The 12,540-nt window shown below is 37.9% G+C and overlaps 1 protein-coding gene across 1 annotated transcript in view; it reads left to right on the top strand.

Annotated features, from left to right (window-relative positions):
* The window catches only part of PRSS12 (serine protease 12), a 32,069-nt gene that overhangs the window by 13,226 nt on the left and 6,303 nt on the right, over positions 1-12,540 (top strand). Inside the window, exons 5-11 of the mRNA XM_068153932.1 lie at positions 1,512-1,690; positions 2,299-2,440; positions 3,425-3,621; positions 6,827-6,968; positions 9,952-10,157; positions 10,450-10,528; positions 11,990-12,112. Coding sequence (XP_068010033.1) covers positions 1,512-1,690; positions 2,299-2,440; positions 3,425-3,621; positions 6,827-6,968; positions 9,952-10,157; positions 10,450-10,528; positions 11,990-12,112 — 1,068 coding nt within the window. The remainder of the gene's footprint in view (positions 1-1,511; positions 1,691-2,298; positions 2,441-3,424; positions 3,622-6,826; positions 6,969-9,951; positions 10,158-10,449; positions 10,529-11,989; positions 12,113-12,540) is intronic.

Below are 12,540 nucleotides of genomic sequence, written 5' to 3'. Positions count from 1 at the left end.
TTTCTTAACAAATGTGCTCATTAATATGAAGTGAAATTGTACCAACAGTGGCAGTAGAAGAGTCAAATAATAAAAATCTAAATTTACATACTGTTAATCCATCTGGAAGCCTGCCACCAGTTGCAAAAGTAAAGCATTTCAGTAAGAAGCTTCCCATACCTTTTCAACTTTGCTGCAGCAGTCCTATAACATTTTGGAATTATTATTAAGAATTTGTGAGATTGTTAATAGTAAATTTAGTATTGTTTTCCTTTAATAAAAAAGAGAGAAGAAAGATTGTTATGTATTTATACAAAGTACTGAAAATTAAACCCACGTTATCTAAATCCATGCACGGATTAATCAGTGCCTTAAAACCATGTACTACTGCAACTTGTATTAAAGGAAAATAAATGTACTATTGTGACACACACTTGCAAAAGCTAGTTAAGATACTGAATGACTACATCCCAAAATGAAATAGTCAAGACCTGTCATGTTTTTAGTACAAGCTGAACACACCATTCCTGTTGGGTGTTACTTGATAACATATGGCTGGTAATGGAAAGCTCCCTTTAAAGAAAATTAATTAGTATAGAGCCCTGCACCCAAACTGCATGTTAATTAATTTAAACTAAACCTTTAGGGAGGTAATCAATTCATTATACTGAAAAACTTGAATATACATTTCAGTCTTACAAGTTGAAAAATAAGACAGATATTGAGAACACTTCTGTAAAAACTAGACTGGATAGATGAACAGAGAGACACGTAAGTGGAAACAAACCAAATCCTGACAACATTTAGATATGAAAGACATGGTATCTTAAACAGAATTGGAAACATTCTGATAGCTTGTCAAGAGTTAAACCCTGTACCATTTCTGTCCTGCTGAAGCAATGGTGTGTTTCCAATTTACACAGGTTTTTTCTGCCCCAAATCCTCTAAGCTGACATACAGTCTGCACACAGGTCTGCTTTCTGTTCTTATATCCACCACTGCTTGGTGGTATGACATTGTCATGTCACTTGAGATCTCTTTGCCATGTTTTTTGATATGACTAAATGAGGAACAATCACTTTTGTCTGCCTCATCTGGGTATTTGAGATTTAATTAAAGTGCTCTGAGGACAACAGATGAAAGCCACTGCAGAGAGATGTATCGGATTATTTTTACTACATATAAACAGTAAATGAAAATTAGAATCCTCATACCCAAGCTGCATAATCTCTTCTAGAAAAGTTATGTTTAGAACTCAAAAGGAAAATATCATAGATACAAACCAATAGAAATAGATGTTCTAGATACATTCGAACAGTAGAAGTCTGGAACTCCATAATCTCAGATGAGGCTAAAGTGGCCTGTGGAACCACAGCACATTAGATGACACGCTGCAGGCTGCATGGCCAGCTCTTTAGGTGGTCCATATGCTGGTTTAGAAAGCTGGATATGCAACATTTCATCTCTCCTGCTTGAGTCCCAGACTCTTCAGCTGGCTTTCTCTTAACTGGGTGTTTGTTACACTCCCACAGGGGTATTGCCAAGGCATGGAGTCAGGCTTACTTTGGAGAAGGCTCAGGCCCTGTGCTGCTGGATGAAGTGCAGTGCACGGGAAATGAGCTCTCGATAGAGCAGTGTCCAAAAAGCTCCTGGCAAGAACACAACTGTGGCCACAAAGAAGATGCTGGTGTTTCCTGCACACCTCTCACAGGTACTTCAATTACCAACAACCACACAGGAAAACAGTAACAAATGCAGAGCTCACAGCTCTGGAAAGAGCATTTGTCAAGTTTGCAGATGCAGATCCCACAGTAACAGTGTTCTGGCAGTATCAGACCAAACCAGCTGCTGGCTATGGTGATTTACAGGTACAGAAATCTCATTAGCCTTGGTTCCTCAGGAACATGCAAACTGCCACTATGTGGGACATGCCTTAACTGTATCACATCTATCAGCAGGGGCAAGCACTGCAGCATCAGAGCAAACGGGAGATAAGAGAACAGACTAAGATGAGGTGAAATCATGTAACCAGAGCCCACTCCTGTGGGCTTGGCATGTAATAAGGGGTTGGGGGATCAATATCTTCTGCTCTTTCTCTTGCACTTAACCAATTGCATTATGCAACACTTCACAGCTGACGGGGGCATTATGGTATTGCATTTGTCATTAAGTGACACCTTAGTGATTAGCACTAGATTTAGTAGCCTGATACACTGATTAGATGCAGTAAGAGCAATGTTATTAATTTTGTGGTAGAACAATAACTGGATCTAAGAAAGACTGATTTGTATTTTTCTTTTTCATACTTGCTCATGACAGATGGTGCATTAAGACTAACGAGTGGGAAAGGCAGTCATGAGGGACGCCTGGAGGTCTACTACACTGGCCAGTGGGGTACAGTCTGCGATGATGGGTGGACAGAGCTGAATACACAGGTGGTTTGCCAGCAGCTGGGATTTAAGTAAGATTACTTTATATGAGATATCTAACTCTTTGCCTTAACAATGATGACAAACATTTACATGAACCCTACAGTATTCAAGGGTCTGCTTTTTTAATATTAGCTGACTGCTTCATAGGAACTACTGAGTTAAAATCCATGAAAGCCTGCTTCTCTTACTCTCAAAGACACATTTATGACTTCAGTTTAGGGAAAAGGAAAAGCTTCAACTGCTGTGGTTCCGCAGCCTTTATTCAGTGAGCTTCTTCCAATCATCTTTTTGGCTAACCTAGATCAATGCATAAACTATAGAGAAAAACTGATTTGTTATATTGTGTTTCACTTATAAAAGTCTGATTCTTGAAAATATTTGCCTGTTGAATGGTCATTAAAACTTGCAGGCATTCTGAAGGTGTAAGTCCTTCTGGATGTAGCTCAGAGAAGCCCTCAGCCTGGCCCTGACACACTGTTACGCATTCAAAAGCATGTTTTAGAAAAAAAAAATACATTAGTGTTTCATGTATTCCTTCTTCATTGCTTTTCCTACTGGCTGTGGACGCAAAGACATTCTCACTAGGTGATTGTTGCCTTGCCTTCAGATTGCAAAAACTCACATTCAGAAAAGAATTCTGTCCCATTTTCCCCCAGTCTGTGACACTTAAATGTGTCTACAATGCTAAGAACATACTTTGAGTCTGTCAGTGAGGCAGCCATATGCTTGCCTGAAGGAAGGCCTTCATCAAAGACATTAGATTCTCAAGCTTGTATCAATGCAACAGTAATTTCTAAAGAAAGGTTACTGAAGCAGCAGCACATGGTGCTCTCACTGAATTTAATGCTAACTGAACCTACCCCGTCATGATTTATGCTGTTTAGTGTTACTAGATGAGAAACCTTTATTTCTTCAGAAGTCCTTTATTTGCTTTCTAGTGCTTAAGTATCACATCCCCTCTGATCACTATAAACCAAACTGTGAACCATTATATATACATATATATTATGCAGGTATGGAAAAACTGCACCAGAGAGCCTCTCAGAAGGAGGCTCTGGGCCCATCTGGTTGGATGATGTCAGCTGCTCAGGGAAGGAAACAAACCTTCTACAGTGCTCAAGGAAAGAGTGGGGAAAGCATGACTGCACCCATCAGGAGGATGTCAGACTCATTTGCCATCCAGATAATGACAGCCATAGACTCTCACTTGGTAAGGCATCTCTTTAGTTAAATCACAGCATGAGCAGTACTTCAGTGAGTACAGATCTGAGCAAAGTATAGTATATCTAAGTATGCTCAAAATATGTGGTTTTGGCAGATGTGTGCAAAGAAGGAAGGGAAAACAAGAAGGGAAAAAGGTCACTTTTCTCCTGAAGATCATAGGAAGTAATCAAGCTTTGTTTAAAGGGACATAAGCAGACAGAACATTAAAGGTCACAAATTTGTAAGGCAACAAAGTCAGATCCTGGAGATCCTGTTCTCTCAATCTTCACCAGGTTCAGCACTTCACTCAGCACTTTCCAAGTCCTAAGTAACTGTCTCATACTATCAAAAGTTGGAGACTTAGCCAAACAAAGAGGAATATAAATCAATAGCATATCCTTTTACAGCTTTACAGTCAATTAAAAAAAAAAGAGAAAGAGGGGAAGTTCAGAGCCAGTAAGAAGGAAGGATGAGAAGCATGAAATTATTTCTGTTACTACTACTGGCTAACACTTGCATTGTGCCTGAGTGAATGGGCCCCAGCTGCTGACCAGGGCAGAATGATAGTGGAAACACAGATCAGAGCCAGTTCCTTCAAACTTGTATGAAAAAAAGAAGGAATAAAAAATGACAGATAGGAAAAGAAATACACTAATTAACAGTGTAAAAAAATTGCTACATACAGAGTTTGTAGCTTGTCAGTATGTAGCTTTTTACAAAACTGTCACCAATAATCTTTAGTTTACCTAAGTATATTTTAGCTGATTTTGAAATTAGAATTGTTAAGTAGCAAAGTAAGACTCAACAGCTTCTGCTGAAATGCAATGGATTTGTGTGCCTGGGTGCCTGAATTTCTCTGCAAATCATAGACTAAGAGTCTACTGTGCAAACCAAGGCACAGATTTACTTCATGACATTGCTACCTGTTCTACCAACAATCAGCATTTCCATGTGTAGTTTTCTATTCTCCTTCTTTATAGTCTTTTTCTTCATAGCCTTCTGACCTCTCACAATCCACTGAATGTTTTATGATTCACTACAGTTTCTTTATGTGTAGATGTCAAATCATATTTGGCAGAAAGATTTTTCTCAGACCAAAAATAACAGGAATTTGAATCATGACTGCTGCCTTTACAGATGCAAACCATCTGTGTTGTTTTACTTAAATTCCTATATAATAAAACCTTAGCTGAAGGAGGTCTGGTTCAGTTAAATGCATCCATATGGGAACTTTCTCACATTCTCCATTGCCAGAAAGTTGTATTAATTTTATGCTCATGAATATATATATATATTCTAAACCACAAGATGATATACTAATAAAATAGCTACCATTAATATCCCATGACTCTAACCGAGTATAATTTCACCTAAATCATATTCTTCCAGAATAACTCATCATTTCAATGAGAAAATGAAGACAGTGTACCTGACATTTCCTACAGGACTTTTTGATTAGAAAGTGGACAAAGACTCTATTCTTACCATTTACTTTTTTCCCCTTCCCCTGTTGTTATATAGATGGATGAATTCAGTGAAAAAAATATGAGCAATTAGTAGGTGATATGACTTGAGGCAACACAGACATTAAGGAACAGTAAAAAGGAAATAGAACATGCTACAATAACTAGAACATTTGTTTAGTATGTAAGATGATGACAATGCAGCTAAAGAGAAAAGTGGTGAAGTTAATTCATGTACCCGTCCAGGCAGTATGAACTCCAGTATGATCTATATGCTATAAATGACATTTGAAGCAAACTGACTTCAGTTTTGGCTTTGAATCTTTCCTCTTTTAATTAATGAATGAGGTCAGATTTAACTAACTCTGATCCAGAGTAATATTTGGTATTCAAAAGTTAGTCATAGCCAAAACTAATCTGGATTAAGTATCAAATGCAAATTTCTCAAAATAATACTTCATTTAAGAACACAAGTAATTTCTCATCCTTACAGATTTAGGAAATAGTAGGAACAAGTTAGAAAAAGAAGGAACAAGTTAGAAAAAGAAGGAACAGTCTTTCCAATTATTCTAAAATAGAAACTCTCATTAGTGTACTAAGGATTATAAAGTATGACATACTAAAAGATGTAGAAAGTGATGATTCTCACATAAACATTATAAACAGGTTTCAGAGAAATTCCTAACAGGTTTAAGGCTCCTTGCATTGCTTGCAATCTAAGAACCAGCTATGTACTTTGCCTCGTGATTCAAAAGGCCAAGCACTGAACAAACCAGAACTAATTAAACTTATTTCCATCAGTGAGATTTTGTATTATGAACATATCTGAATAAGCAATCATTGTGAATTGACAGAAAAATAATGTCACATTAATCTAGAACAACATGCTGTAGAACATAAAATCATAGAATTGTTAGGGTTAGAAGGGACCTCAAGGATCATCTAGTTCCAACCCCCCTGCCATGGGCAAGGACACCTCACACTACATGAGGTTGCTCAGAGCCACATCCAGCCTGGCCTTAAAAACCTCCAGGGATGAGGCTTCTACCATCTCCCTGGGCAGCCTGTTCCAGTGTCTCACCACCCTCATGGTGAAGAATTTCTTTCTAACATCAAATCTGAATCTACCCATTTATATTTTTGTTCCATTCCCCCTAGTCTTATCATTACCTGACACCCTAAAAAGTCCTTCACCAGCTTTCTTGTAGGCCCCCTGCTACTGCACAAAGTCTACTACAGAGCAGCATGTGTAACACTAAGTCATAACTGAAGTTCAACACAGAGCTGCACTTTGTTTGCTGACAGTGGTTAAAAGTAGTGGTAGCAACCAGTTTGAGAATGGATATATGAACTGAGGGATAGTTAAACTCACCCATACAGTTTCTGCAAGGAAAATGGGTCCAGCTTGCATTGCTATCACATCAAATTATCTCAGGTTTTCTGCAATTAGAGGGAGACTGTTCTATGCACATTGTGGTCTAATTCCAAGCTATGTACTGTATTTATTTGAAATCAAGGAACCAGACAAAATCTAAAACTCAAAATACAGTATATTTTGTATTTGTCTTGCAATCTGTACAAACTGCTTTGTTTTGTCAGCCAGGAAAAATAGGACTACTTTAACAGCTGATATTAGACTTGTCGAACATAAACATCAGCTGACCCTATATACTGCATGTGATGAAACTGACCTAAAGTACTAGTTCTTGCCTCGGTTGTTTTGAGTTGACAGCAGTTATTTATTCCCAGGTCCTCCCATCAGGCTGATGGATGGTGAGAATAAGAAGGAAGGACGTGTAGAGATTTTTATCAATGGCCAATGGGGCACAATTTGTGATGATGGATGGTCTGATAAGGATGCAGCTGTAGTCTGTCGACAGCTTGGCTACAAGTAAGAAAACTCATTAAGCTGTTTTTCAAGTTATCTGTTTGCTGTATCTAAAAATGTTAAGTTTCTGAAACCAACTATCATCAACATATGTCTGATAACGTAATATATGCCTTTTAAAAGTTGTCTGTTTGGTATTCTCATTGAAAATTCTGTTTGTATAACAAGCAGTAGGCTATGTCCTCAAAAGGAGTATTCATTAACTAACATAACTGGGAAAAGGAGTTTTAATATTCAAAATCCTATCACAGTCTGGTAACTTAAGTGGCAAATAAAATAGACATTTTTAGAACCTAGACTGGAATTTAGCTAAACTTTCAGAGGTAATGGTGGTATTTTTAAAAATAGTTCTGAATCTGTTCTCATTGGAAGTTGCAGTTTGCATGTTGTGAATATATCTTTTAGAAATCTTAATTATGACTTTGAAATCCTTACAGGATTGACCATAACTGTCAATATTTTTATGAAATACAGCCACAGGTCAGTGTCCATTGTCACAAGATGTGGATATGCTTTCTGCAGATTCAGATGTAGGCACAGCAGTTACTGAATTCCTAGTTTCATGGGGTTTTTAACTTCAGTTTTTGACCTAGCTGAACTTGATGTAGCTTGCAGATTTGATAAAACTATTATATCAAGGATTATGGCTTCAGCCTGCATGACAGCAATTTCAATATGCTTCATTTTATATAGGAATAGATCTGACAGGACAAAAACACCGTCTAATTAAAACCACTGTAATGTATGTGTCACTTTTGAACTAAGTCACTTAATCAGGCTTACATCATTTATAAACAATGTTTTTTGATACGTAAGAGCACTAAAGATAACACAACTAGATGGTAGACATATAAATAGCAGAACTAATAAGAGCTGAAAATTATTTAAACTCTAATGAAATCCAACAGGAAATTAGTGAAATGTCTTCTCTGAATATATCTGTAAAGAAATCTGGGCTTAAAAAATACAAATCATTTTATCTGCTTGCTGTATCCAACAATGTAAAGCTTGTGCAGCTGAGTATAATCAAATTATGTCTGAACACATAATACCTGCCTTTTAAAACAGTCTGGTACTCATTTAGTACAGCACATTTATAAATAGTAGATGACTGTAGCTTCAAAACTATAAAACTTGACTTGTACTGTCTTCCACTGAATCATTTATTTAGTCTGCTCATCCTCAGCCTCTCTGGCCTTTCGTGTATCTCCCTCAGATGATCAAACTCAACCCCTTACCCCACTGCGTTTTTAAGTTACTGCAAGGACAAACAGTTGGCTGGGTTTTCAATTTGTATCATCTCAGAATGGGGGAGTTAAGATGATATGATACAACACAGCACATGCTTCCTGAAGACTAGGGGTAGACACATTTTACAAATCTAAAACTAGGTTCCAGAAATTCAGAAAGCTTATTGTAAATGTTTGGTCTTGGTGACTCTACATCTAGACAGTTGCATTCCACAAACCTGACTATGCTGTTATCTCACTAATGAGCTGGAATTGCTTCTGGGCCTAGAAGATCATGCACAGGTCTATCTGCTGAAGTTTAAATTATTTTCAGCAGTGACATGACTGTTCCACAGCAAGGCTGGGGCTTCTGGGTTCATGTACCTGAGCATGAGGGTTGATGACAATTATTTCTTTAGGAATAAACACATTATGACCTTCTCCTGGGATTAATTCAAAAAGCATCTAACACTGAAGCTGATATCAGTGATGATTAAGACTGATCACAAAACTGAACAGCATCATTTAACTCCCTTCACAATGCTGTTTCATCCTCAAGTCTTTCCTATGAGAGAATTATATTCCTTAAAAAAAAAAAAAAAGTAATCTATCTATTATTACAAATGGAAGAAAAGACTGCCTTAAAACTGGAGACTTGTAGCGAGACAAACACTAAGAGAACACATACCTTTCCTCATGTATTTATTTACTATGTGATTTGGTTTAACATACAGAAATATTTTGATAGAATCTGTAAAGAGATTGTTAGCACTTCCATTTTAGTGGATTCATATAAACACAAGAAGAGTCTCTGCAGTTCAGTCTCATGTCAATGCATGATTACAATCCAAATGCACTAAGTTCCCTCCTTCACCTACGTCTCTGTATGTCTCTCTACATCTCTTTCACCTAGAATATTTGCATATGCGACCTGAAAGCTATCAGAGTACTCTTTGAAATTTATCTTTTAAGCCAAGGAAGGTATTGGAGAGCTGGACATTTGTTGTTCATTGTCTGTAGTCAGAGTATCATTCAAATGTTTGGAGCAAGAAGAATCACATTGCTTATGATTGACAAGTTAAATCATATGAAACTCATTAGGCAGATTGTCCTCTACTGGTTCCAAAGTCAGTTAAGGCTTTGGATTATCTGGTAAATAAAGCCATGGAAATTAAAAATGTTGACCTTGGTCTATCAACAGACTGTTGACCTTGTGATATCTGTGTCAGATACTTCTTTTTACAGATACTGGCTTTTTACAATTCCTACATTCCTACATTTTACAATTCCTACAACATTACCTACTTAGATAACCTGCCTGCCTATCCTTCACTTATGTGGTAACAAAATGCAAACGGGCAAGGCTTTCTGTATGCCAGTGAGAAAAAAGAGGAAGCTTGTATGTATGACTTTTACATTTTTATATGGTTATGGGCAATTTATGGCTCTACTCCAGCATTCCACTCTACATGCTGTTACCCTTCTGTATGCATAGAAGTACTGACCTTTACAACATGCAGTTATCACATAGCCTTCAAAATGGAAAGCTATGATGTAGGGCAACACTTGAGTTACCTGCTATCCAGTATATACAATGAAGTATCAGTAAATTGCTGTTAACTGACTTGTAAACTCATAGTTCAGACACACCCAGAATAACACTTCAATGTATTTTGCTACTCTCTGAAGTATTTCATCTGAGTAAAATGAAGAATAATGCCTCAAAATGCTTAATAAAATATATGCTCTGTCTCCAGAGGTCCGGCTAGAGCAAGGACAATGGCATATTTTGGGGAGGGCAAAGGCCCAATCCATGTGGATAACGTGAAATGTACAGGAAGTGAGAGATCCTTGGCTGACTGCATTAAGCAGGACATTGGGATGCACAACTGCCGGCACAGTGAGGACGCAGGGGTTATCTGCGACCACCTAAGCAAGAAGGCCCTGGGGAACAGCAATAAAGGTGAAGCCCTGTTGTATGTAGCAGACCAACAGGTTTGGATGGGAAACTGTCACAGTAGGAAGAGATGGAGGTAAAAAATCCCACAGCACAGAGGAAACAGTTCTGTCAAGAGTTCCAGGGACAAAAGTGGTGGGAAATCCTTTTTGCTTACACCATGTCTGAGAAAAATTTAGTAGTTAAAAACTACCATGAGACTACAGCCTTTGTAGTTGCTTTTCAGTTAAATCTCATTGAAGATTGGCTACTTTTCATTTTGAGTTTAATAACATCTTTATCTCCCTTTCTGTTTTAGATTCTCTTGCATCTGTTTGTGGATTGAGGTTGCTCCATCGTCGACAAAAGCGAATAATTGGAGGGAAAAATTCCTTACGGTAAATATTTGGTAAAGACAAGTCTTTCTGAATATAAAGCTTCCAAGAGATATATTTGCTGTGAGAGGTTTGCCTAATTTATAGTTTCACTGTAGGTTTGTTTTTCTTTTGGCTTGTCATGAGGTAGCAGCAGAAATATACTCAAAGTATATTTCAAAATTTATGCACAGCATCAAACAACCCATTTCAAAACAAACACTGCCTAAGTGGAGGAGCATCAAAGAACACTAAGGAGAGGGAGCCCAGAAAAATACTGACTTGCAGTCAGACAGAGCAAAGTAGGATTACTTACCTCAGTAATAAGATGAGAGTAATAAATAATGCATTGTACAGAAAAAGAACTGTCTCAGAGTATGCGTACAAAGGACATTAGATGAAACGAAACAGTGATAAACAATGGATTGTACAATTAAGTCTGAGCAAGACCCTTGATCCTGTAATAAATAACCACAGGGACTTTAGGTGACTTCAAAAATCAAGGAAAGGAACAGATAAACAATGTCAGAAAAGGATTCATTGTCACAAGAAGTCATTAAGACAAAGTTCTAAAAGGAGCTGGACCCTTATATACATGCCAGAAAACCCAAAGCTGAACTATCCCACTTTGGAAAGACATACTGAATCCTATCTTCCAGAAGTAAAAAATGTCTACATTGTTCTATGTTTATAGGGAGGAAATTCCTTCACCTGAATTTAAAACATTTGGCACTGGCAACTCTGAGATGAGATCTTGGGCAGCTCTTGTACTCCAGCACATCTATTTAAGTTGACAGTACTCAGAAACACCTAAGCTTGCCTGATGCTATTTCTTGGATGTTGCTGTTGCTTTCTGGTGCATCTCTCTCTCCCTCTGATTCCATATTTTGCTAATCTGTTAAATGGGAGAAAAAGAGTTCATCCTGTCTGCACAGGCCTGCAAATATGTATCCCAGATCTACAATATAAACCAGATGATCATAGGCTAACAAAAGGTGCTTTCTACAGCTGCCTTAGACATCTTGTGTTGCCAGCTTCCCTTTTTAAACAAGACAAAGATCTGAGTGCAGACAGGAAAGGATGCAAAGTTAAGCTTTTCAAGAAATTCCCTTCTTTCCCCTCTCCAGTTGACAGGAAATTTCTGGTTTGTTGACTTGAATGGTATTTGGCAAGGAACTCATAGAATGTATTTTTGGCACAATGAATGCAATCTGAGAAGGGAAAATTGAAATAATTGACAGTGGGAGGAAGCACTCAGAGTGCTGGATGCCCAAACTATCTGTAAAGTAGTCCTGACCACTGTTAAATGGAATTCTCAATGCTGCATGAATATAAAGGCATTCTCAGCTGCCACTCAACAAATAATGTGGTTTGCAAGTTATGTCAGTCAAAAAAACTAAGAAGGATTTAAACTCAAGGTAACTGACAAGCTACCTTACTTTTCCATTGTTGTACCACAAAGGCAATGTCTCATATCCTCTTTAGGGGTGGCTGGCCATGGCAGGTTGCACTCCGACTGAAGTCTTCTCATGGTGATGGAAGGCTCTTGTGTGGTGCTACTCTCATCAGCAGCTGCTGGGTCCTTACTGCTGCACATTGTTTTAAACGGTAGGTCTCCAGCAGTGAAGGGTACTTTCAAAGTATTGTGTTGTTCTGGGCATAGGCAAAAAATGTTCCAGTTCAAGCCCACTGAAAACTGTTCCAAAGAGTTGGTCTTTCATTTAAAAAATCCTACAAACCGACCTCTTTCCCCTTCAAGTAAAACAAACAAACAAAACAACAACAAAAACACACCAAAACCCCCAACCACACCCACCCCCAAGTATTGTTTTGCCCTGGACGCTGCATTTAAAACAGTGTAACCTAGATGTGAGCATGCAGCTCCAACAGCCTGTGGGCGCACTACTATTTACTGTAAAAGAGAGAAGGCACCTTTAGCTCTAGATTGGATTGAACTTCTAATGATCTCAGTGTGATTTTAAGGGGCTAGGTTTTCAAGAGCTATCTATAGATCAAGCAGCTTCTTCACATACTTT

The sequence above is a fragment of the Melanerpes formicivorus genome, unplaced genomic scaffold (genome assembly GCF_026170545.1).
Source record: "Melanerpes formicivorus ecotype bairdi unplaced genomic scaffold, bMelFor1.0.p_v2 SCAF_27, whole genome shotgun sequence".
Classification (NCBI taxonomy): domain Eukaryota; kingdom Metazoa; phylum Chordata; class Aves; order Piciformes; family Picidae; genus Melanerpes; species Melanerpes formicivorus.
The sequence above is the reverse complement of the archived record's forward strand: the minus strand, read 5'-3'. Positions and strand labels throughout refer to the sequence as shown.